At 39.4% G+C, this 27172-nt stretch overlaps 1 protein-coding gene and 1 long non-coding RNA gene across 6 annotated transcripts; one reads left to right on the forward strand and one right to left on the reverse strand.

The window, feature by feature from the left end:
- Positions 1 to 899: 899 nt before the first annotated feature.
- Positions 900 to 25663, reverse strand: oprd1a (opioid receptor, delta 1a). Of its 4 annotated transcripts, XM_044335788.1 has the most exons (5): positions 25483 to 25663; positions 22752 to 22845; positions 2828 to 3170; positions 1796 to 1802; positions 900 to 1694 (listed from the first exon to the last, which is right to left on the reverse strand). In XM_044335788.1, exons 1-5 carry the CDS (start codon positions 25514 to 25516, stop codon positions 1165 to 1167), a joined length of 1008 nt encoding a protein of 335 aa, XP_044191723.1. In that variant the 5' UTR covers positions 25517 to 25663; the 3' UTR covers positions 900 to 1164. The 4 variants fall into 4 exon arrangements, with proteins under 4 accessions (XP_044191723.1, XP_044191721.1, XP_044191722.1 ...); XM_044335786.1 differs by lacking the exons at positions 1796 to 1802; positions 25483 to 25663 and adding an exon at positions 4228 to 4235 and having other exon boundaries at positions 2815 to 3170; positions 22757 to 23003; XM_044335787.1 differs by lacking the exon at positions 25483 to 25663 and having other exon boundaries at positions 22752 to 23003.
- On the forward strand, positions 4748 to 20486 carry LOC122969806. 2 transcript variants are annotated; one of them, XR_006399089.1, is made up of 5 exons: positions 4748 to 4870; positions 4949 to 5009; positions 5848 to 5996; positions 15786 to 17500; positions 20100 to 20486. It is a non-coding gene; the product is annotated as an uncharacterized LOC122969806 (long non-coding RNA). The 2 variants fall into 2 exon arrangements; XR_006399090.1 differs by having other exon boundaries at positions 4749 to 4870; positions 15786 to 17467.
- Positions 25664 to 27172: the final 1509 nt, after the last annotated feature.

Raw genomic sequence — 27172 nt, forward strand, 5'->3', positions numbered from 1 at the left:
TTTCTGTGGGCCTGACACCACCCATGAAAGTCAAGTAGTTGAGCAGAAAAAAGGTCCATTGAAATTCAAGCTTCAGTGGTTTGATGCTGCTCAGAATCTTTCACCTGAGCACAAAACCTGCTGAACTAGGCTTGATTATGATTTAATGTCCTGTATAACAGACTTTTTCAAATCCATAAAACACTGAGCCCTAAATTTCTCTTTCAGCACAGTTGATGGTGGCAGAATTCTACATCAGCCTACAGGGAAAAAAAAAACAGAACAGCAACCTTTTGTTTGCTGTAAAAACAAAAGCTTGGCCGCTTAATCGCAGAGAACAGCAAACATGATTTCCCTACTTGTCCATGTAGAGAGTGATTGACCTTGTGCAACAAAATATGCTGTAATTCATCATCCAGCTGTTGGTGAGTATCAGTCACGTGGTTCTGCTCTGTAAGACTCATTTGTTTTATGTTGATGTTAAAGATACAGAGAGTTTCCTCACTGATGTTGATTATTTCGCTGTCAAAATACTCCTTTATCACCAAAATCTCATTTGCTTTTGTTGACTGTACAGACAGGCGCTTCTTAGAAGAAATGACAAAGTCAGAAAAGGCCATTGTTTCACGCTTTTGTCTGTTGTTGCGCAATGTTTCAGCCTTTAGCCTGTTTCATTACAATGCTGTCTGGTGAATTGTGCCAAAGCGATGCATTCTTTGCTTGACAAGACAGAAACCTGCAGGTGTTTCTTTGTCCTTTCTGCATCAACAAAAAGTCCTGTACACTGGTCCTTTGGGCAGACAAATGAGCTAGGGATTTTTCTGTTTTGTAATCTTGCTTAACATTTGGAACACTCTTTGGGCTATCATTATCTATCTACTGTCACTGCCTTTGTAAGGCGTCACATTTCCTGTGAAAAAAAGAGATTCCACTTTGTTATCAAAACTTCAATAGAAAAGTGAAATCAGAATGAAACTTGTTTGCCATTATCTTTAGCTATTCCTTTGAATGTCCAGTATGTCAGCCAAATTGTAAGGAATGAGCGGCATGACTCTCATCTTTGAGACTAGCTTTTCTAGCAAAGATCTCTTAAAACTCTGTTGTGGAGATTTGGGTGACCTCCGATTGCAAATCTTGTTGGATCCTTCTCGAGCGAGAGCTGTGGGGGACCCAGTCCATGCCTAGTCATGCTGGCTTCTTCCCTGCTTCTGATGGAGCACAAACAGACACTGGCTCCCTGGTGGTGTTACGGCCTCTGGTCAGACTGTTCTGCTCCACACGGGTCCGGCACGGAAGGCAGAAATCCCTGAAGCATCGCTTAAAATTCTCATCCAAAAATGCGTACAGGACAGGGTTGAGGCTGCTGTTAGTGTAGCCCAAGGCGATGCACAGGTGCCAGCTGGCTATCACGAAGGGGTTCCTGGTGTTGATCTCCACCATGGTCTTCACAATGATGAAGATGTGAATGGGGGTCCAGCAGATGATAAAGGCCGCTACTACCACCAGGACCATTCGAGTGATGCGCCGCATGTTACGGTCTTTCTCCTTGGAGCCTGAGAGCAGGCGAACACTCCTCAGACGCAGGATCATGAGGCCATAACATATGGTGATGACCATCACAGGAACCACAAAAGCAAAGATGAAGACGCAGATCTTAGTCACTGTGTCCCAGTACCAGTCAGGGTCAGGGAACTTCAGCATGCACATGGTTTTATCTGGAAAAGGGGCAGAATGGGATCAGACAGTATTAGGGTTGTAATATCAAGCAGGTTGACAGATACTGGTTTGTGGATTTATCATAAAGCTACGGAGAAACATCTGTACTCCAAATACATGCTTCAAAACCCAAATACTATTGCAATTGCTGCTGTGCAAAGTAAGGACTATCAAAAATATATTCTAAATGAGTACAGACTTTTGTCGGTAGCCTGTGTTTTTCTGACCTTATTGCCAAAAAATAAAAACACAAAAACCCAGATTACTCTCAGTTATGTTTTTCAACTTCTTTCTACAAAATCTTGGCATGGCAATGGTGCTATGCCTAAGGCTAGGGAAAGATTGTGGTTATGGCGTATAAACTATGGTTGAAGTATGGTTAAGGTTAGGCAACTAAAGAGTCTTTCTCTTTAGTTGCCTAACTAAAGGTTAGGCAACTAAAGAGAAAGACTGTTTTTTGCCAAAACAAAAGGCAATTCTGTTCACTGTTCTACTCTGTCAAAGATTCATTAGAAAGATGTTTTCCCTCTTCAAGGACTACTTTGAAGACACTCATTAATCTAAATATTCTAGGCTCAACATTCAACAACAACTTAACGCAGAGACATAAGAAAGACATCTGTGAGTGTTTGTGACTCTAAATGAATAGGAAAAATAGTACAGTTCCTAAAAAAAGGAACTACCCTGAACTATTTATAAAAATCAAATATTTCCCTTGGTTTCAACGGAGGGTCTTCAGATTCAGTGGTCTAAATGTTTCAAAGGCTTTTCTACTCACTTTGAGAATCCACAATGGCTCATTCGGGGTCATGGGTGGGACTGTATTCATAATCAACATTATTCCTTCTTTTTCCTTTGTGTGCCATGTTAGCTCTGATGAAGGTCTTAAGGACCAGAGGCTTGGCCTAATAAATGCAAATTAAGCAGATCAAAGCTGTTGAGGGTCTTTTCTACTGTGAATTGCCTCTGTTCTCCAGCACTTTGGCAAGGATCCACATAGATCCAACTCTGTATGGGTCACCCAGTTCCAGGAAACAGTTAATGTTTGTACTAGACATGAAGACTTTAAATAATAGTGTAAGATAAAACAGTGGTAGAAGACACTAACTACTATCTCACCATTATCTGTCACTTTGGTCACAGCCATGATCATAATGGGAACCCCAATTGCTGAGGACAGTACCCAGATGAGCACGTTGATCAACTTAGCCTTCACCGGTGTCCGAAACTCAAGTGCTCTGACCGGATGGCACACAGCGATGTAGCGGTCCACGCTCATCATGGTGAGGGTGAAGATGCTCGTGAACATGTTGTAGTAGTCGATGGCAATAATAAGCTTGCACAGGACTTCTCCAAATGGCCAGGTATTCATGAGGTATTTAGCGCTCTGGAAGGGCAGTGTGCTGGTGGCCAAGGCATCGGCAAGAGCCAAGTTAAAGATGTAGATGTTTGTGGCCGTCTTCATCTTGGTATATCTGGTTGTGGTCACAAAGCAGAGAAGAAGTGTTTGTAATAAGCAGCAGCAGTAATGAGAGCAGCTGGGTATGTGAGTCTCTGTTATGGTAATATGGGGATTTCACAATGCAATGTGTTTTTATGGCTTAGATGAGAAGTTAATTCCCTCATATTATACATGTAGAGCCATGAATGTCTAATGCTTATTCTCCATAGCTTGGGTTTTTCTTTTCTAAATGAGTGATTTGAGATAATGCATACAATTGGCTTGTTGGCTTCTGATCAAGCAACCTACTTACAGGGATTGCACCAGAGAGTTGTGAAAAAGAAAATACTTCTGCTTTCAAATTGAGGTTCATATATATTTATATGCTGGAGCCTGATTTTAAGGTGGGCCTGTGCATTTTTTTTGTGCGTGTGAAATGAGGATATTTTTTCTCACATATTTGAGGGAAAAAAATAATGGTCATCAGCACTTTACTCATTAAATTTGGCACAATATTGGCTTATTGAGGTCAGAAATTCTCCTGTGGGGCACAAGGCTTATTTACACATATGCTTCTCTCATGAGAAACCTTGCAAGATGTATTGATATATAAATCTTTATCGGATTTAATGTTCTAGGAAATAGCAGGATTTTCTATGCATGTAAATTGGATTGTATTTAGTACAATTCAATTTATAGGCATAGCAGATTGCCCAAAAGCAAAAAGGGCAAGCATAAGATAACAGAAAAGTACAGAAGTTCATTAAGATATATTGTATAATAAATACTTTATATTACAATGATGTTTGAATATATTATGCTGATACTTGTATATTTTATTCTACTTTGTATTTTTGAATGATAAAGAATAGGTTGAGAGATATGAAGGACAGAATTGGTTGCAATACACAACGGCCTATATATTTAATGTCTTAATAGGAAAAGGGAGAAAAGGAGAAATAACGTTCATATTAGTAATGCAATCTTTATTGTTTTGGTCAATTAGAATACACTAATACACATTGTCTAAATGGAAATGTGTATTGATTTTTCTCCTGGTCATTTTTCATGCCGGCTGTACAGACAATAACCTGGGGGTCTGTGATGAGGAGGACACAATTTGCAGCAAGGTAGCCAAACCTAGCACATGAACACAAATATGAAGCTGTTAGAATCACTTGTAACCATTAAAATTAAGAGATGATGAAGAACATGGATTTGTTTTGGCATTAGCACTGGCATTAAGCCTGCTTATGATGGACTGACTTTTGTATTAATGCAGTAGCTACATCTTATCAGTAGAACAGTTTTAGGGCTAGGCACTTGCACATAATAAATGAATAAATAAATAAACAGTCATAGAAGTAAACTCCCCAACAAACTACACTGAAGAGTGATCAGTAGAAAGATGCAGGAGTTTGACACTGAAATAGAGAATATATGGGTAAATCCATTTACTGGCAACTCTGATGACAGTAAGCCTGAACATCAGCTACAGCTGACGTTACGGTTTCCACTCTTGGTTATGTAACCCACGTGGATTATAGGGCTGCAAAACCCATATATGTGATTTAGAGATGTAATTACACGTTGTTTCCACAAGGGGACGCATATACATTGTGCGCCTGTTATGTTGAGGGAGCTACATGACCTCTTTGTTTTACCGCAGCAACACTCCCAAACACAGCAGACGTGTGTGAGCATGTAAACAACTGAAAAAACGAGCATTTCCTGGTATGAAACACCGCAAAATAGTCATAAAAGTCAGATTAATGTCCATGCAACAATGCTAATAAGTTGCTCTTTTAATAGAGGTCCAACTGTGAGCGAGAGGGAACAACTTCTGTCAAGTTATTGATGTTGAGAAACTCCGGTGAGTTGCCATGTCGTCTGCTAGTCTGTTGTTGTTAACCACTGTGAAGGGAAGCTGCATTAAACTTACTGTTGAGTCAAGATACTTTTCATAAAACCCAACCAGTGATTGTGGGAATGTGGTCTAATGTTTATTGCATGCTTTGGTGCAAGTGTATCATTGTATTTATAGTCTGAAAAGATCGCTAGCTGCTAATCGCTAATCGCTAGCTGCTAACGGCTAAGCTAATCGCTAAGCTAATCGTTAGCTCTGGCTAATGCAGCTACCGACATTGTGTCAGAACTTTAAAAGACCATTGCACTGTTTTCTAATATTGAAATCGTTATGTTTTAATGGGAATTGTGCACTTTAATGTTTTGAAATGCCATTAAATGGTAATTTAACCGATTTTGGTTGCTGGATGTACATGTGAATCATAAAGGATAATTTAGTTCATTTTCATGATTAAGTTACTAGTAAGTTTAAATGGTGCATAAAAATGTAACAATACAGCAAATAATTTAGGTAAATGTTAAAATATTAATTGTTATGACATAAGAAATTCATAATAAGCAGTCTGTTACTTTAAGAATACAAATGTTGATGTGACAGAGGGAAAATTCATTGTAAATAATTTATTGTTAAAGAAATTGTTAGAAGAAATTCATGGTAAATTGTTCATGTTAAAATTACCAGTGGTTAAAATATGGTAATTGTAGTACAAGTATATCCTTAATTGTTGATTATATGATGTTTGATATTCTGAGGGAGAAAAGAACTTAATGAGATCTCATCTTAGACACATAAAGAGAACTGAATAACTAATTATCCTGCACTATCTGTATGTCTATCTGTGTAGGTTGTTTTTTTGTGACCAGATTGAATCAAAGATGGCGAGTCCAGCCCGTGACCCTGTGGCCGGATGGAGAGACAATGTTGGCCAGACCGTAGGAACTGCCCACAGAGGACATCTGATTTAAAGTGATACCCATTTTCATTGGGTTACAGGTAAGACACACACTAATTATCCTACCCCGGTAGTAGTGATAGTAGTGACATTAGACGTTTGGAACAGATACAACACAAAACAACTTTGAACTGAACTCTTGAGCTATTTAATCATAAGGAGTCCCTACGGATTAAAGGGACATTCAGTGATCTAAAGAACATTTCATTGGATTTTTTCCACCTCCATATCGGACCATTTCCGTTTATTTTCTTATTTGATTTATTTTATTTTTAATTTTCAATTTTTTAAAACTTAAAGTCTTGTGTATTATTGTGTATGAGTCGAGGCAATAAATTGTCACTGTTCAACCGTACATTAATTCATTCCTTGAATTATTCAAGACAACTGCTCATCGGACCTAGTTAGATGTTAGTGTCTTACTTCTACTATTGGTTAGCACTGAGGACGCTACAGTTATGTTTACTTTGATCCTAATACGAACCACATCACTCCTGTGCTTTTCATCCAGTACTGTAAAAAAGGTCTATTACTTTTGTAGAACATGGTATGTTTTTAAACCATGAGGACTTTGGTGTGACTTAATTTCAGCAAAGACAAACATTATCTTTATTTGCAGTAGGGAAAAGAGTTGCATTCAATTGGGAGGGTAGCTGTTTTGCTGTACATATCCAGTCAATGCTTTGATTCCATTCTGGACTTACTGTGTCATGGCAGCATTTTGGAGCCAAATTTCACACCACATTCAATCAATATGAATAGAATTGCCACAACCAGTTGACTCACTTAATTACTTTTGGTTGAAACCAGTGTTTGGCAGTAACGCGTTACTTAATCATGTGTTACAGTAATGTAATTACTTTTTTCAGTAAGCAAGTAAAGGGATTGCAGTTATGAAATTTAGTAATTACATTACAGTTACAAATCCCAATAAAACTCTTGTTGCTTCAACAACTTGTTTGCCATCTCACTGGTCATTTAATGGAGGGTTGATATCACGTTGGTCCGGTGAATGTGTGGGGATGCGGTTCGCTGCCACCAAAACAGAAGAAATGCCCCAAAGTTTATATGTTGTGTCGTCTTAGCTGGCTCGCTAACATTAACCACTGGTAAGGCTACAGGAATCAGCTAGTTTAGTTCAGAGTTGGAGGCTGTGAGAACAACGCCACTTCACTGAAAAGGACAGGACTTCATGCAGTCACTGCGCCTAATGTTAGGCTAGCTAATGAAGGTCAGTTAATATCTCCAAAATGTAGGCTGGCAGTTTGCTGACCACAATGTCTTGTTCCCTTTTAATGTGTTAAACACAGAACATTAAATGTGAGTGTGTGGAGGCTATGAAGTTGTTCAAAGGGCTCCTTTATGGAGCTGGATTGAGTAACGAAAGTAAAGAAATGATTACTGTCACTATTTTGAGCCATTATTAAAGAACTGAATAATATGTTATGTGTAAATGATTCCATTCTTCAAGTAACTCGTCCAACACTGTTAAGCCACACACATTTTGGCCATAAACCAACAGCAAACGTCTTCGTTGACACATCTTCTGTACCACCATGTCAAAATTTAAATTGCAGTGCAAAAAGCCTGTGGCTTCCATAACTCTAAGTTATTTATGTTCTGCTCTTACATTAATATGCTTGATTTGCTTTTATTTGGGGAGCTAGTAATTAAAAGGCAGCTAGTGAGCTAGTTAGCTCACAAAATAATTTCATTTTGCCACTTTCCGATATGACTTTGCTGTAACGTGTTGTTGTCTTTCTAGAAAACTGACTCTCTGCTCTTCATGCCATTCTTGTGCGATTGAGTCCCTCTGTTTTCCAGTCGTCTCACAACTTTGTCTGACTTTATGTTTGTAGATCAGGTCATGTATTCTGAACTGGAAGTCAGGTTGTCAAGAGTTAAGTTGATGATGTCATCAGACACTTTTGGGAGTTTCATTGATAATAAATAAGAGACTGAACTCTGGGAAATTTTGTCTGAAATAATCAGTCACTTGGATGTGAATGTAGGCTTCAACTGAATCTGAAAATATAATTACAATGACTGTTGTCACATCAGTTTTTCCATTACTCACTGTCAGCTCCAGCAATAGTCTCTAAATGATCATCATTGCAGTCTGTGTTTTTTCTGTTCAGCTAAAGGAGAAACTGGGACATACGGATACTTTTAAACTGAGCTGTACAATATATAAATAACATTTATGAATAATAGCGCGTGGAGAGTGGGCCTTTTCATATCCCATAGCAGGAGAAGCACAGGTGTAAATAATTACACAATTAATGGCTGCATTCCATTCAGGTGTGAAAGTTTCAGGGAGCTGCTACAGAGTTGTGAAGTGAGAGGAGCAAGCCTAGGGTGGTACGAGCCTGTGTACATAAAAACTTCAAGGTGAATGAACCCTCACTATAGCTCCCAACGGGCATCTTGGCAAGAAACATTCATTAGCCAAGCTTAAAATTTGGTTATGTGTGCTGCTAATGGCAGGTGGACGCTAAAGGCTACACTGTTGAGAAAACTGAAAATAAAATCTTCAGTTTAAATCATTTTACTTTCAGATACTGGGTCAGTTTTGCATACAGTGATGCCATGTTTCATTCACAAATTCAACAACAAAGCAATTTGAATTCACTACCACTCTGATTCAGATTCTCCTCCATAGCAACGGCAGCTGAGGCTCATGGGTACTGTGGAATTTGACCTTTCCACCATGCCAAACTGATGAATCAAACATGATTTCTCAAAACAAAATTGAAATAATTAAAACTGGGGGTCATAACAAATGTATAGGATAATTAAATTATCTTGAAGAATCCTGTTTTTCTGTGTTCAGTAATGTAAAAGAAAAATTTAAAATGAGGAACACGTCCAGAACCAGCGGCTCCTCTTCACGACTCAGTTGTACACGCTGGCTCACTGACTTACATCAGCTGTGTCTGAAATCCATCCCTCATTCACTCATTCCCTACTCCATACATAATAGACAGTCAGTAGTTCACTCAATAGTGAGCAGTAAATTGAGATTTTTGACCCACCTATCATGGCTGTTTTGCGTCAGCACTGTCAGCTACACAGTTCGCCAATGGTAATTTCCGCGCCTTCGCATTGCGGGATTGTTAGCAGTCCATGCCATGGACACTGTTAGTATGACTTTTATCTGACCCTATGTATTTCACTGATTTTGGATGTTAGACATGGGACCTAAATATTCCATAATTTGCATGTCATTTGAGGTAATATGATATAGTCCTTCTTGGGGGGGACCTTTAAATACAAATAATGGGTTTAGGCCATCGTCTAATAAACATCTACAAAATAAGAACTTCGTCAGCTCTTCCTTTGAACGACATCATCACACATCCTTCCTTTCAAACACTGTTTTTTTCATTTCATTGTGGATTTTTTTAGGGATAGATACATTTACTCAGAATATGGGCACTCATATTAAACTCACTAAACTATAGTAAGTAGGCAGTGATTTGGGACACAGCCTTGGACATTTAAATGGAACTGAGCCATAATTAATGTTATTGGATACACGTGTGCTTATCCTGCTATTAAAAGTCAAAATCTTGTAGATCTAAGGCCAATCCCTTCAATGTGAATTTGCAATACACCTCCATGGTACCTCGACTCTATGAAATGAATTCAGCTCTATCTTAAGTTCATTTTTTTCAGTCAAGACAAAAGGAACAATGAAACAGTGAAGTCAGCAGCAGATGGCTGGTTTTGAACATTCCCTTCTATGTTTGATCATCCTAATCCGATGTCTGTATTAGGTACCACTTACAGCAAAGGAGCGTAGTGAGCTTTTGAAAGTTATGTAAGGGCCGTCTGTGAATCAAGCACATTATCAATATAATGCTTTGAACCCTTGGAAAACAGATAAAACCACATCTTGCTTAGAGGAGAGATGGGCTTTGAAGTAAAACGGCATTAGTCATAATAAAAGGATGATCACCAGTTAGAGTTTTGGATCACAGCCATTTTATGAGACCTGATTTCAGAACTCCATCAAAACCTGGTCTCTGTTTAGTTTTGCATCTCAATCTGTTTGAAGCCTTTGATTCAGTGGCTAAAGCCTGGCTTTTGACATGGGGAGAGGATTATGTTTATTGTCAGTCACTTTCATATTTGAACTGTGATTCAAAAGAAATCGCTTTCCCCTCTCCTAATCCAAGTTGACAGGATATGTCCACACACAGTATATCCCTGTATGTAGCAAAACAGCACTTTTTTCCTCCCTTGAGTAAACAAGTGCTAGGGTGAGTGGACCTAGATGTTGTGCCACCCAGTTTGGTATATTATGACCATGTGGAGCTTGGAAATGAAATGGTGTAAATGATGTAAGTCTGCAAATTAGGCTCTGTTTGTACACACAGGTGCTACAATTCAAAGGTAAAAGCGAATGAGAAAGGAAAAGGTTGATATAGTTTTCTTGGCCCCCAAGATATTATGTCACATTCACAGTGGCACACTGGAGCTTGGTAGGATTAAGAGGATATCAAAAAAGCTGGTAGTGTGGCATAAAGTAGGCAGAACTGGCATGAGGCAAGACTCTTTCATGGTATTAGTGCAGGGGTCTGTGCTGTAAAGTGTGCAGTCAACGCAGCAGGTACAAAGCACATGATAAGACATTATGGGCATCACTAGAAACTGAATTTGAATCATTTATATTTGAATTTGAATTGCTCAACTTGAATAATTGCATTGAATAATTGGTAAACTGAATCTGAATAGCATAATTTGAAATTGAATTTATGAGTTTGGGACTGAAATCCACCAAACTTGAAACTGAATGTAATATGAGATTGAATTCAGTGGCTCGGAAACTGTATTTGATCCTCACTGAAAATTCAACTCTTTATATACTTCTACATTCAGTTCTCGCAATTCAAATTCAGTTCTTCCAATTCAATTTGGATATCAGAATGTCTCAGGCTACTGAGACACACATCTGGTTATCGAGGAAGAGCAATCTAGTGAGGATTCACAAAACTCCTTTTTAATCCATCAGCACCTATGTTTTTGACCATTTCCTTCCTGACTCCAATAACACAAAGATGTCAAAGGTATACAGCACGCCAATTTCTCTGTTGTTGGCTACAAGAACCAACACTAAAGTCTTCATGTACTCCCCACATCTGAGGAAATGAAGACCCAGTGGATTAACTTTATTTTTTGATGGAAATGTCTCCACAACAATTGGAAAACTCTTATATTTATATTTATATATATATGGCCTGAGGTCTGGAAGAGCCGCGCCCTTGTGCTGCTTGTGTCTTCCCTGCTCAGTACACCACTGGCTCTGCTACAGAGGCCTTCTCACATCCTGTCACCGTTTATCCTCCTTTGGTCACCTCCACTGGCTCCTCTGTCAGATCTCGGCCTGGGAACTCCCGGTTTCGCCTCCCCAGGGAAAAAAATTGGAGCACCGAGGTACATCCCCGTTCAGATCTGCAACCACCACTGCCACAATCCCCTTCTCTGCCTCACCCCTCAACGCTGAGGGGACACGAAAACTCCATGGTAAGGAACATCCGAGCCAAAGGCGTCCACATGTACTGTTTTCCTGGAGCCTGCGTTTGGGACATCCATGATAAACTACCTTCTGTCCTAGAATGTCATCTGGACTGCTCTAAACTGGTTATTCACATGGGATCAAATGACGTCAGCCAAAAACAGTTGGAAAACCTCCATGCGGACTTTCAACTGCTCATCTCTGCCCTTAAAGACACTGGGAAACGTATCCTCATATATGGTCCAATCCCATTCCTTGTGCGGGGCTGTGGCCGGTTTTCCCATTAACTGTCACTGCACACCTGGCTGAGAGGAGAATCTAGTGCAGCACGAATGAACTGGGACTTTGTTGATGATTTTGATCTGTTCTGGAACCGCAGCCAATTGTGCAGAGCCGACAGACTCCATCTAAACATACACAGGCAAGCTGCTCTCTGCAAACTTTGACCATGCATTGATTAACCTACAAAACGCCTGTCAGACTGTCTGAGACAGTCCATGCCACCATGAGGTAATCCACACATATAATCAAAATAATGTTTACTGCCACTGTAAATCTACTGGTAGGGTCCTTGTTACAAGTGAACTCTCTACAACATCTGGCCAAATTTATCCCCTACCACTCATGGGACATTGACTGTCAGACTCACATTCAGCTGCTCTACCTGTAAATCACATCCCAAACTGCCTAACACTCAGACACCATAATTCTGTCTCCAAAGTATCCTATTCAGTAAATTATGACAATCTTATTACCATTACATGCACTATTATTCCATCCTCACCTTCCCCTCCCTCCAAATTTGGTCTGCTGAATATGAGATCACTGTTTAACAAATCATTTATCTGTCAAGATTTTATTATGTCCTAAAATTTAAACTGTTTTTTCATCACTGAGTCATGACTTACCCCTGATGACCCCTCCTCTCTCATTGAAGCTAATCCTTCAGGCTACTCTCATTTTCATCAACCTAGGGCACATGCACGAGGTGGTAGGGTTGCTGAGCACAGAGGAACTTGTCTCACTTTTTAATAGTACTTTTTCAGACACTCTTGACTCTGTTGCACCGGTCAGAACTAAAATACGAAAGCCTTTGGCCTCACTGTGGCTTAATAACAGTAATATTAGAAAAATAAAAAGAGAATGCGGAGGGGCAGAGCAGTGGTGGAAGCGAGATAAATTGCAGATCTCATTTCAAATTCTGAAGGATCTCTTGGATAAATGCCAACTGGCTGTCAAAAATGCTAGGGCTCAATATTTTTCTAATCTTATTGACAAAATCTGTCGGTACTTTTTAGGGTGTTACAGTCTGTCACCTCCTCCACTCCCACCTCCTGTTTTGAAGCGTCTGTCTCTAAATGTGAGGACTTCCTAAACTTCTTTAAAGACAAAGTACTTGATATCAGAGCTAGTATTATTCCATCTGTAAATAGCCTATCCATCTCCTCTGAGAACACTGCAGTTCTGAATTCCCATAACTCCATCGCTTTACCAGAACTTCATCATATTATCTCTTCTATGAAGACCTCCACCTGTTCCCTCGACATTATATACCAAATGGTGACTCCACTGGCTCCAAAAAGAAGTCTGATTGTATGGAAGTCTATGAGAAAATGACCCTGCTTTTCACTTGATTCATTACCTTAGTAAACAATTTCCTAATGAGTTTATGGTCTCAATCGCTAGTTTCAAGTCTTATTCAATACAGCATGATGTTCATTTTGTAGATTGTGGTCTCATTTAGAGTAAAATAGACGATAAAGCAGGGTATGCTTTAGGGCATGGCTACATTGTGATTGACAAGTCATGGCATCGCTGTTGGTTAGGTAACGTAACCATGGCGTAACCCCGATTCACAGAGCATAGGCGTAGCTGTAGGTGTCGCTGTTTCAGTGTTTCAGTTCATGAAAGTTAACTGTAATATTTTGGTTGCCTAAAAAGTCTTGTTCAGCATTTGGTTGTACCATAAGACCTTCTAAGGGGTTGGGTGTTCAGTTTTTCCGGGAAGTAGGTTTTGTTTAATGACTTTAAGTCTGTTTTTCGATAGCAAGCATTAGCATTATCACAATTAATCATAGACTGTAAATGCACCATGCTAACCAAGCTAGCAGCAAACATTAGGGTTAGTTACACTCTCCGGTCCAAATATGGTCACTTCTGGCTCCCAAGATCCAAGATGACGACGGTCAAAATGTCAAACTTGAGGCTTCAAAATGGGAGTCCACAAACCAATGGGTGATGTCATGGTGGCTACGTCCATTTTTTTTTTTTTTTACACTCTATGGTTTGTAGCCTAATATATTACTACTTATGATAAAGTTTCAACAATTAGCTGTTGCAGCCATTAGTAGCTGTACTTATAATGCAATATTGTTATGTATTTGTATATTACAGCTGTCCAGGCTACTGTGTTCTGCAAAGACTTTGGTGTTGACACATCCACTGTTCCCTATGCAGCTCTTCAGGCCTTTCTAACATCCACACCAATAAAGAGACCTCGTCAGGTCCTTGAGGAAGAGGAGGAGGAGGGGCAGGTTGGGATATTACCTATGACACTGCAGACTTAGTCACAGCTTTGATAGGGTCAACAGACATTTTGTGAGTTACTCAAATATCTCTACAAGTGTGTGTATATATATTAGTTACCAGTTTATTTGCTGAAACAAATGCAGTCTAATTCAGTGTGTTAACCTTCTCTGTAATGTTATCTCAGGCTCAGTAGCAGTCCTTGTTTCTAGACTATTCCACTGTTTAATCCTATGGTCCTACATAAAGAGCATGGTAGGTGCAATTACTGAGAATAGTCACAGAAACACAGAATATGACAATGTAAAAAAAACATAGAAGTAAAAGTATTTTCATTGCTCAAAATAATTCACATGAAATAGATCATGTCTACTACAATTACTATAAATACTTATATAAACATACTAAAAAAAACTTTCCAAACGTCACATCACTTTTGTCAGGCTACATCAACACTGGGAGTGATCCTTATAGAAAATGAATTAAAAAAGACAAATATTTTAATGTCAATATGTACTATAACAAGCTCGATTCAAGAATAACACAATTACAATGGGTGGGTCTCTTTATTGGTCACCCCCCATGACCCCCCAAAAGACCCCCATATTTCACACCCTGCCTGTATGAAGATTGAGTGTGTGTGTAAGCACATGCATGTCTCTCTCATGCTGCTGCAGCGTTTCACCCATCTGTGAGAGACAAAACAAAAATACAATCCATTAATTGAATAAAAAAATGCTGTGCAAAAAATGTGAGGCTTATTTACAAAGGAAACCTGTTAACGAAAGTTAGCTTGTTAACAGTTAGCTAATGTTAGCTAGCCCGTAAATCTCATCCAATATTTTCATGGCACATGATATGGAACACGTTATGACATTCTAATGTTAGCATGACTGGATAGAGCAAGTTAAAAGTAGTAACCTACATTATTTGTACAAAACTAATGTAACTCACCCTCCATCGTGGAAAACTCATGATGAAGCGTGCACTGCTACATTCTGCAAAACCATGTCCATCCGGATAAAATACCAAGTTTTTAGGGAGTCCCATGAAGTGCAGCTAAGAGACTGAGAGGGAGTTCTGTAAATCTGCACTCAATTGCTCTTCCTCAACGAAGGGATATGTGTCTCAGTAAATTGAATTTGAATTGTGAGAACTGAATGTGGTATATAGACATTTGAATTTTCAGTGAGGATCAAATACAGTTTCAGAGCAACTGAATTCAATTTCATAATATTACATTCAGTTTCAAGTTTATTGGAATTCAGATCCAAACTAATAAATTCACTTTCAAGTAATGCTATTCAGATTCTGTTTTTCAATGCAATTATTCAAGTTAAACCTTACAAATTTAAATTTTCTTATTTAAATTAAGTTTTTTAATTTAGTAATTTTTTTAGTAAATTTAAATAGTTTTAAATGAAATTATTCAAGTTGAGCAATTTAAATTCAAATATAAATGATTCAATTTTTAAAAAAAAAGCAGTGGCAGGTTTTATGTATAAAAACAGCAACTTTTTCATTTCCATGATTTGTCATTGCAATCCCATAGCTGGTCCTGAGGTTATGCTATGGTTAATTGTTTGGCGTATAATTCAGATGAAGGGAAAAGCTCTTAAACAACCATTTTCCTTTCTATAAGCTTGGAGAAGCAATTATGTGTCAAGAAATCTAAATTTAACACCCTTTTTCATCTCACAATGAAGCACGTTTTCCTTTGGCACAGTCGCACTCTGACGGTTTAATCGCCCCCTTCCCTTTTTTTAATTTTGTTTCCTTACAGTGCGGACTCCCTGCTACGAGGCTGTCATGGCTGTTCAATCCCTTCCTCCTCACACATGTCTTTTGGTGCCACATCAGAAGGAGAAGAAAAGCCTCAAAGCAGCAGATGACGAAGGGCTCCTGGGCCTTACACAAACAGTCTAAAGAAACAGTGATATACAGCCTCCGCTGACAGTGGCAAATATTGACCATCCTGACCTCAGATCTATGTAGGTCATGTGAACGATTCCTTTCTGTTCACCTAGATGGAGTGTCAGTGTTGCTACTGGTTTATCATTCAGCTTGTAATTAATCAAATGCCACAAGCTTGGCACTATTTAAATCCTACCTAACCAGCCAAGGTTGTAGGAATATTTGATACTTCAGCCAGCTGATACACAGATCTATAGAGTCCTGAAACTGACAAAAGGCAGTATGATTTAAAAAAATAACTGAATACATCAATAATAATTGTTAAGTAAATAATAGTAATAAAGTAAATAAAGTTATCAGAGGTAAGCCTGTGTCAGGCAAGTCAGTCCCCTCCATTGTAAAATGCTTTTATTTGTTCAGATTTCATAATATCCATCATGGGATTTTTACCTCCACCCCCAACAGAGGTGAAAATCACCACAGACCTCACTGTGGACAATTTTCATAGGGAGTCTTTCTTCAGTAGAAAATACTCCTATGGACATTGTACAGTTTATCCTGTGGATTATCCATTCACCTCCATTGTACTGGATTCTGGAAAGAGATGTTGCTGTTGAATGTTTTTGATGCTTTCTAATTCTCAGTGTGCACAGAAGAAATTTCATTGTATTGTGGTAGAGACAGGAATCAGGAAAGGAAGACTCAGGACCTTCTTGTTGTGAACAACAGTGCTAACCGCTGCACCACCGTGCCATCCTCCATACAGATCTACCTTCCTCTCTAGAGAATTAGCATTTGTGTTTAAATCAGTTTTGATCCTTTATCTCTACACTAGTTGGAGTTCCACTGTCTATTGCAAGCAAATGATTTTGCTGATACACAAGTCAAGGTCGAGTCTCCTGTGTTTGCAGGGCTGAAAGCCATACACACACTGACACACATACACTGATATAAATGCCGCTGGGTGAGATGGAAGACAAGCAGTGAGACACAGTGGCCATGTTGACTCAGCTCAGGAAATAAACAGACTGACAGACTGGCACCTCACACACACACAGTCATGCTCCAACTGGCAACATGATACGATATTTTCAGCCAAATTTCCATCCCCTGTCATTTTTTTCCCTGAAGCTGTGTTGACTCGTGCTTTTGTCTCTACCGACATATTACTTTTTTAATCCATTTCTACTGATTTCTTAGTAGAAATGGAGTAATAATCCACAAGAAACAGCCTGGTAAAGAATCTGCTTTCACACACAATAATCTAGCCTTCCACTAGCCACACATCAAACTGATTTCAAATGGAGGCCACTTAATAATAAATTGGATGAGCACTGAGCCAGTTCTTATCTAACAGGTTTGGTATCAGGAATAGGAGCATAGGGGAGGTAGAGGAGAGGATCACTGGAAGATAGGAGGAGCCTCGTGCTGCTGACCTATCCTGCGTAACAGAGTGGACCATCTCCAGAGGTGTCAGTGTCAGCCTCTCCATCAGCAGTCAGTCCAAGGCCTCTCAACGCCACAGCGGTCCAGTGCCCAATCCATACTGGTGTGAGCATCCATGCAGACTCTGCTCTAAATAGGGTTTGTGTGCACTTGAGTGTCTCTATCTAGGAATATAAGTGGAGGAAAGTATCTGCATTTAATGACTTTGGCTATATACTATAATATATACAGTATAGCAAAAGTCAGGCATCAGGAACCCAAATTTCAACACACACAATACCAGTCAAAAGTTTGGACACACCTTCATATTCCCTTGAATGAGAGAGTATGTCCAAATTTTTGACTGGTATAGTGTGTATATATATATATATATATATATATATATATATAGTCAAACAAGTCAACATGTGACAATATCTGATAAAACAATTATTTGACTGGCAGAAAATTAATCAATTTTGGCAATCCTTTTTTCAAGTCGTTTTTCAAGAAATATTTTAAGTGGTAGTGAGAGTAGGTATTTTAGAAGTACTTATTTTTGTTCAATTAAATTTTTTCAATTCAATGGGCTTTATTAGCATGAATGTTTTGAGAACAATGTTGCCAAAGCATCAAAATACATGTTGTCCAAATATTTGGACAGTACAAAATAATAACAATATGAACATTGACACAACATTAAGATTGATATAATGCATTAATTATTATATATATATATATACACATATAATATATCCTATGCATGTATTTGTGTGTGTGTGTGTGTGTGTGTGTATCTCAGTCATTCACTGTCCCTCAGGTTGTTGCATGTTGATACATATTGGGCAGCAAGATATTTTTAATTTAATTTACAGAGTTGAGCTTGTTTAAATAAATGTTCCTTATTTCTTGAAAGTTTCACATTGTAGAAGGAAGCGCATCTCTGTCTCAACATCACCTGTTGAACAGTGACCAAATATTCTGTTTTCTTTTGGTTGCCATGATTTTTTGTGTCGTCCTTTGCAGTCACTGAGCCTGTACTTGGTTGGGGTCTGTCTCTGCTTTCTATCTCTGACAGTAGAGAGATATTCTGCTAATTCATAATCTCTTTTTGGGGCCACTACGTCCAGCTGTTGCTGTAGTTCTTGTTCGGTAGGAGTCAGTAGAACAAGGTCATCAGCATAAAATAGAGACTTCACCTCTCTATCTAGGAGAAGAGGCCAGGAACAGCATATTGATCCAACTGAACAGCAAGTTAATTTATATACACAATAAATAAAGTTGGACTTAAATTGCAACCCTGATGAACGCCTCTTCTCTGGGTTAAGAATTTGGTTTGTGTCTCCCAACAGCACACCTATTTTCCAAATACAGTACATTGATTTAACCAGATCATACATGTTGCCATAATGTAGAAGTCTGTAATTGAGCCCTTCATGCAAAACAGAGTTGAAAGCTTTCTTGAAATCAATAAAACAAGTGAATATTTTATGTTTGGTGTACATGTTTGTTAATTAAAGTGTGAAGGATGTATACATGGTCGGTGGTGTGGTGTTTTGGGTGGAAGCCAAGTTGATTCTTACTTAAGATGGAGTGTTCATCAAGGAAATCTATTATTTTATTTAAAATACTGCAGGATAATTTACCTAAACAACTGCTGACACAGATGCTATGGTCGTTACTGGGGTCTGATTTACCCCTAGTCTTATGAATGGGGGAAATGAGCCCTTTGCATTGTAATACGGTATTGAACAACTTCAACACTGCCCCCTGCATCTGTGGGGTGCTGCATTTGAGCATTTCATTTTTAATGCTGTCTGGAGCACAAGGTTTACTTGGCCAGAGAGATTTTGTCTGTGCGGTCAATTCCTCCTAAGTAATTGGGAAATCAAGGGGGTTTTGGTTGTCTTTAATTGTTTCTTCTAATGTTGGGAGTTTTTCTCCACCCCTACCATTTCTTGTGGGGACATATTGATTTTGGTGATGTACAGTATTGATATGTCATTCATCACATCAGGTGAGGCCATGATGAATTTGTCTCTACTGTCTGGGGCCCATCTATAAATAGGATTTAATTTATACAGTTTACTGGGTTCTGTTTTCGTGTCACTCATTTGACCTGAGAGTTTAAAGAACACATTTATTTGGTTGTGGTCTGAAAGGGGGGATTGCTGTCTGATAGTGAATGCACTGATAGTGGAGGGGTCCATGTCAGTGATTGCATAGTCTACTACACTAGACCCAAGAGTTGAGGAGAATGTGAATCTCTCTAAAAAGTCCTCTCTCTCTCCTCCCCCTGCCTGTGGTGTGGAACCATGTGATGACAGCATGCTAGTTAGCTTAATATGGTTGTTGATGTGGAATGTATGTAGGAGTGTATGCTTTGTTGCTTGCCAAGCTTAAGTAGCTGTGGAAGATTGTTTTGTTTGTAGTTTAGTGGGTTGAGCAGCATGGATTGTGTTCAGGGTGGGAAATTAGCACCAGCCACCAGCCAAATGCTGGAAGTGGCTGGTGAATGTGAACATTTTAAAAAGTTAATTTCCCACCCTGGTTGTGTTGAGTTGTGTGGGTGCAGGTAAACAGGAGGGTGGTTCTGGGATGCTGGAACATACTGTTGAGACAGCTCAGTGTCGTGGACCCAACTGAATGAAACACCAGTTATTTAGACGTTGCCCACCTGATGACTACATAGACATGACTGCACTCTTACGCTCACACACAACTTCATAGTAGTACTATGTTCTTTTTTCTTTAACAGGACAAGTCAAGGGACATGACAAGCAAGCTAACATGCAGGCAGCTGGCCTCCCATTGGGAGCAATTTGAGGTTCAGTATCTTTCCCAAGGAACTGCCCACCCTGTGATTAGCAGATGACCTGCGCTACTTCCTGAGCCACAGCCGCCCAATTAAGTTGCCTATCAGGCCAGTGGAACCAGAACATGCAGTTTAGCCTAAGCAGGTACAATGTAGATATTAGGCTGGTTCAAGCTGCAGAGTATCTTCTCTTTGCTTAGGTGAGGGTAGTATTTAAAGGTAGCTTAAAGGTACTTCAGGTCAGGATTAGAGAATTGTGTCAGAACATCATTAAACACAGTTAGGAATGGCAAATGTCACAACAATAAACCACTAAAGTCTTAAAACTAACTTAAAGTGTGTGCTATGTGTTTGTGTCTTTCTTTGCCTCAGACGTGGTCATCATTGCAACAATGAGTGCAGATCAAACCCATCATCTTTTTTGTTTTCATTTTTTAAAGTATTATGAATAAATCCATGGTATGCATCATAGAAAGTTTAAGAACCTAAAGGGATAAAAATGAATATCATGTGGAGCTCAATGTTTGCCCAACTTTTTGTTTTTCTTTCTTACATCACTATATCTGTGTCTAAGTTTGGGTGTCTTTTCTATTCTTGCTTCCTTCAGAGTTTACAATTGTTCCACAGGAGATAATACATTCTGACCGGGATGCTTAATGTGCTCACCTTCCCTATGGCTCCATCTCTTGGGGTGTCTTGCATCAGTGATGAGTCTTCTCACTCACAGAAACAGAAATGCCAGCGAGTCGCTGCACACAATTTGATTCACTGCTTTTTCCAAGCTCTCATCCATCTGCTCTTTGTCTCCCTCATACCTCCCTCACTCCCTCTTTCTTTTTTGTCCTACATGCCTTGTGTTGCCCATGGTTTTCACTCTGACTCCTGAATGGAAATAATGGGCACAGTCATAAATATTCATGAATATTTGTTGGTTTAATATCCAAAGATTGCCACTTGCAGAAAATGGCTTGCTTTTCCCATATTAAACATTCTTTTTCTCTCTTTCTGTACTCCCTCCGATGCTGTCTTTTTCTCCTCACTGTATAAATTAAAACAATCCGAACAACCATGTTTTTATCTTATTCTGTACGTTTTAGTCTGTCATGTCATGTTTGTGGACAGAGAAATGACCATTACCTGGCTTTGTTTGCCACAACCGCATTTGACCGTGTTATCCTTCTATGCTGAAATAAGGGCATCTTAAATTAATTCTACCTTGTTTAATTCTTAGAGTAATTAATGTTTCTGCTGATACTGGAGGAACACATACGGAGAATGTCTAAGATTAGAGGTAATTAATGTGATGAGTAAGGACAAGCAGACACCCAGGCTGCAGAAGATATAAACTGTTTTATTCCTGACAAGCATACAGGTTAGGGCAGGGAGGCGTCTCACAAAATGACAGGGTGCTTGTATCTAATAGCAAAGTGAGTGCAGCCTTTATTACATTGCTTTTAGAGCTGAGGGGGAAAGACAAACGGTGACCTCGGACCAACAATTATAATGCAGACATCCCCTAATGGAAGAAAAAAACACTACTCTTGAAATTGCACAGCTATTTAAGCCTTTGAAGACCACATTTTAAGAGTGTGAAACCACTGTCTATCAAGATATTCTGGAAAGCTTTAATATAAAAACAAAAAAATATTAAATAAAAACAATGGGTTTATCCACCATTTCATTGAGGCCAACTCAGAACATATATTTTAATAAAGAGAGTAAATAAAGACCAAACTACATGTCTTTCTTAATATACTCTGCAAGATTTCCTCTCTGCTAGATCTTGCAATATCATCAAACCAGGTGAATATGAGTATGAGCTGATGGTCCACAGATGTGGTAATGGAGACTCTGCTTGAACAGACCTCTCTGCCTGAGGCACAGCTGAGTCAGACTGAATTGAGAAACTGCTTCTGAGATGAGAGGTTCAACTGCCCTTCCTCCTCCATGGGCATAAAACTTGCACATGCTGTTGCTCCATGCAGAAATAATGAAAGAACAACCATGTGCTTTATGAAGAAACAGACCTAATTCACCCACAAATGCAGACACACATATCCCTCCTGTCAACACACACTCATGTAGAGACTGAGATTAATGTGTACACAACCCCCAATCCCCCAACTCCCCACCCCACCCTCCAAAAAAAAAAAAGTTGTCCAATGCAGGTGGTGTAATAAGTGCTGATTCATGTGTAAAATTTTGCATTAAAACACCATGTCAATTCTAAAAAACGTGTTGGAATCATTATTCATTCTTCATGTCTCTATACATCATAAAAATCTTATTTTTTGAGCACAGTGTTATAGAAAACCTCAAACGATTTTCAAATAGAAACCTTTGTTTTGAGTGTGTATTTTCTACTTTTATGAAAGGAGGCAAAAGAAGCAAACATTCAGACATTATATCAGAATGCTCTCAAAATTACCCTGAAAGTATCATGATTATCACTGAAACTAACTCAATACTCGACTTCAGATGTTGGTCATGGGGTTTTTAAGGTTTAAAGACATTCATTTTTGGCTCTCATTATTATTAAACCGGTGGCATACTCAATAAAATGACTGTGATCACAGAAAAAAAAGCAGTGTTTACCTGACCACCCCGTACATGACAAGGATGTTGCCCAGAAGTCCCACCACGCAAATGACGGAGTAGAGAGCCGTGATGGATATGGCTATGATTATACCGCCGGTGCTCCTCACTGGACTCTGCTTCTCGGTGTAGTTCTGCATCCTGTCACCCATCAAGCCACTCTCCTCGTCCGGGAAGGTGACATTAAAGGGGATGACGGAGTAAAGGTCGGACAGGGAGAGCTGAGCTCCGGAGACCGTGTACGGCTCCATGCTGCGGCGCTGTTCACTCTGTCCGTGGTGCTGAAAACTTGCTCACACAATAATGTGAAGGAACTTAATTGTCTGGAGTGGCTAAAACTGGTCCGGTTGGAGGCGAGGAATGGAACTAATGGTGTGAAAGACTTTCCAAAGAAAAATGTAGCAGAGAGCCTCTGCGTAAAAGAGTTGAGGATGCTCCTCAGTTTTGCTATTCAGATGGAGGAGAAGGTGGCCCCTCAGCAGCTGTGAGCTGTGACTGTGTGCTCTAACTGTGTGTACAGCTCTTATACTCTCCAAGATCCCCCACCTCTCTTATACCCGGTCGTCGACGTCAGGGCTGCGCATGTATACTATCATGGGTGTGAAGAGGGTATGGCAAGGTGCATGATGCCGCGCCATACCTGAACCTACAGTGAGTCTCTTTAAAAACGAGAGCAAAGGTAAAGACACAACGTTGAATAATAATATTGTGGAAATAGTAAGGCAGTTTATACAAGATGCAACAACTGTGCACATTGACAATTGATTAAATTGATGATTGCTTACAAGGCTAATCAATCTATCTGCCAAAAACAAACAAGCCCCAAATCAATAAAGCTTCCATCTAAGTAGCTAGTAATTTAGATGTGTGACGGGAAAAAGGTTTCACAGTGTGTTGACTGCCGTCAGATGAAAGATAAAATCAGTAGTCCGTCCTCACACCAAACACTCAGCAATCAGAAAATGTAATTTTCAATGTCATTTTAAAAATGTCACAGCAAAAACTGATAGTACAATAAAATGATATACACTAAAATAAGGCCAGTTGAAAAAATCTAACTAAGAGCAGGACTCATTTAGAGCTTTCTATCATATCACATGATTGTTGCCATGGAATTGTAGATGTTCACTTTAAGGACTAGATTTCCAACAGTCTCTGTGTTTTTGAGTTTGGTGACAAAATGACAAGCTCACACTATATGAGCTAACTACTAACATGCTAGCAAGATGGGAAAATGCTAGAAAGCCATGCAGGAATATACTAGTGCTAGTCAGGCACAATAGCCCTCCTAGCTTCTTTCTATTTTCTCTGTACTGTTGGTTTGCCACCCCCTGACATTTTGTTATCAGGATTGTACATTGTTTTGATATTTTTTGGAGTTACTGAAGAGGGGAAAATAGATCTCCAAGCTAGCTAGTTTGCAAACTGTAATGGTCAACAGCACAAATCAAGTGTCACCAAAGTTAAACTCAATGCAAGTGGAACGAAGGATTCCACATATTGCAGTGATTCCACTGACATGATTGACTTTGTCGAGAGATGTATCCATTTTAAATGTTGGCTGTGCCTTTAGAGCGTCGATGTCTGCAATTCCATGACAACAGGACTTATGATCTTGTGTTATGATCAAAAGCTTCAAAATAGGAATACTACATGGACCTTGTGGTAAGATTGTTTTCTCAACTCAAGAAGGAACTATGTGTATTAGTTTAGAAAGTTTATTAAGTTCATCATGAACTCATTATTAGTCATCCCCCATACAACATGTTTTCCTTGGGTTCATTTAACACACAAACAATCAATACATTATTTAAATAAAAATGACCAATAGAAAATGTTATACAAGCAGACACAGAGTCTCTTTTTTACTTCTATGTTACATTCACGTTAGTGTCACATTGAGAAGAAAGGTGCCTTTGTGGTCTACTGTGTTGTTTAGCTACTGTGCATCATTACACCCAGAGTGACTTATCACATCTTGTCTGAACTGTCTGTCTATAGGATTGATCAAGGCGTGCCAGAAGTTCAGGTAAACAGCCTGAACTTCTGGCATGCTGAACAAAGACACATGGACAGAGGCTAATCGATCCCGGATGGTTTCCACTTGCTCATCAATGATTATCTGATGGCACCGATGTCCCCTGTGGGAAATGAAGTGAATTCAGATGGGTCATTAGGTGTGTCAGATCCATCTGATCCATCTCATCCCCCTCTTTTGATCATCCTCGTATCCTCTGGTGGTCACCTTCACTGTCTCATCATGTGCCGGAGTGTAATGTGCATAAGTTACTCCTGCTCTCCTGACTCCTCTCCAACAATCAATGTGTAATTGAACTAGGTGTTTCTCCAGCAAGCCTTTCTGGCATTTAATTAGTGTTGAGTTTTGCGCTCTGTAATAAACTTTTCATTTGCTTTACGCTCGGTGTACTTCCCTGATTGCACCACCTTTTAGGGACACCTCAATTCTTAATTACCTTCAAGAGAAAATGTCTCACAGACACAGATCAATGGCATTGTTGGGCATTTTACCTGCTCCGGATACCTGCATTTCTTATGATATGTTACACAATATGGTCTCCACCTTTGACAAATAATGGATGGGACACTTAGGGGCAGGAAGTATCTGAATTCTCATCCCCACTCTTAATGATAGCAAATAGTCTCTGGAAAGTGGACTTGTGACTGAATAACCATCAGCTCAAATCCCCTGGCTGGATGGTAGAAACTGGGATTGGAAATTTGGAGGGAGGACAGACACTGATCATTTCCTGTGCAACTGTATTGTTGATAGAACCTTAAGCAAGGCACATAACTCTCAATTAATGGTTTGTTAAATCCCTACCCTGAACTGTGAGTGTTCAGTCACAGCTTAGCAACCGTAACTAAGCACAGCAGGCCTGTCAAGCATTGGATTTCTGCACATGCTGAAGTGGTGCATATGATGCTGTAGTAAGAGTGATAATTAGTTAGTTATGATGTCCAGATAGCTTCCTACCTATGGTTGTAAATGACGGTTAAGGCAGAAGAGCACATCAAACATTAACTAGGATGACTAGGATTAGTTTATGGGGTGACAGGTTACATAAGAAAACCCAGTTAACAACTAGTACATCCACTGTGGTTGTGCTAACTGTGTGGAAGCTAGTAGACACTATCACAGTTAAGGCTAATGTTAGCAGGTCTGTTCTTTGTTGGTTTGCACTCCAAGCAATCCTAGCCTATGCTACCCAAGACAGTGTTATATTTGCAAAACGCATCAATTAGTCCTCATCCTAAAAGCATTTTTTTCTCTTGTAACGTTAAAAGCAAAAATGTACTGTTTCAGCCCAGTATCATGCCAAAGCATGTAATACACCCGCTGATCCACTAGAGGATGCCGTGTCAGTGTGACATTTTGCCTCATCTAGGTGTGAAGAGTACACACCTACTTGATGCCAACAACTCAATCTAGCGGCCGTAGTAATTATGACCCAGAGAAGTGACACAGTTCAGATGATGGTTATGTAAGGTGACCAATTTCCTTATTAGGAAGAGGTGGGTTGGGTGCATGGCTAGATAGTTAGATGGTAGAAAGTGGGAAAAAGTGGACGTAGCTGCAGAAGACCGCTGTTCGCCTCCTGCTTCCAACCACTAGTGTCATGTTTTCAACCATGAGTCGGGACAGTATTGTAAACACCGTAACTATGATTGTTGTGATATTTATTGTTGCCATGATGATGAAGGATGCTGACTTTTTGTCTATGTCGTGCATCTTTTGCCTCACTCTTTTAGCATGATATTATGTATGTAGCCATCAAGACCCCTTTAATATGACTCCTGTTTTAAACCGAGTCAGCTAGAAACATTCAAACATTAGCTGGAGATGATGTTTTCAACCAACTCATATTAGCTTAATTAGGTGGATAGCTATAGCTAGTAAAATCTACCAGCGACAGTTATCATTTCAGCTGGCACAATCAGCGGTCACCATGTAGAAATGAGAAGCCGGCCTTACATCTGTCTGTAATCCGGGACCCATTTTTTTATAATTACTCAGAATTTTGAGTGGTGAACATGACACTGTTTTAACTGAAAACTGCATATGTGCCATGCAACAACATAAGGCCTGAGATGTGGCTACAATAACGAAGGGGCCTGGTCTTAGCAAATGGTTGCTCCAGTATCTGCTCAGTGGTTAAAATTAGAAAACTGCGGTTAACTGGGCTACTTCTGAAGTTCTGCATTATTATGTGCAGCAGGGGGCTACTGAAAAAGAAATATATTAAAAAAATTAAAAATTAATGCACGCCAAAACTGAGTCCATTTAAAAGTTCAGTGTACCACTGTTTTCTTATTGCCTCTGAAAGAGAGAGACATCCTGCCACACAGAACCTTGTACAGCGAAAGGCAGGTACACTGCAAAAAAACAAAACATTTCAACT

This window comes from Thunnus albacares, chromosome 19 (genome assembly GCF_914725855.1).
Source record: "Thunnus albacares chromosome 19, fThuAlb1.1, whole genome shotgun sequence".
Classification (NCBI taxonomy): Eukaryota; Metazoa; Chordata; class Actinopteri; order Scombriformes; family Scombridae; genus Thunnus; species Thunnus albacares.

What these genes read in the sequence shown, in the direction of transcription:
- oprd1a (XM_044335786.1), bottom strand. Translation starts at nt 23,002, where the DNA reads ATGGAGCCGTACACGGTCTCCGGAGCTCAGCTCTCCCTGTCCGACCTT. An exon ending in GACCAAAGTGACAGATAATG is followed by an intron (nt 1,695 to 2,814) that starts GTGAGATAGTAG and finishes CCCCTTTTCCAG; the next exon opens with ATAAAACCATGTGCATGCTG.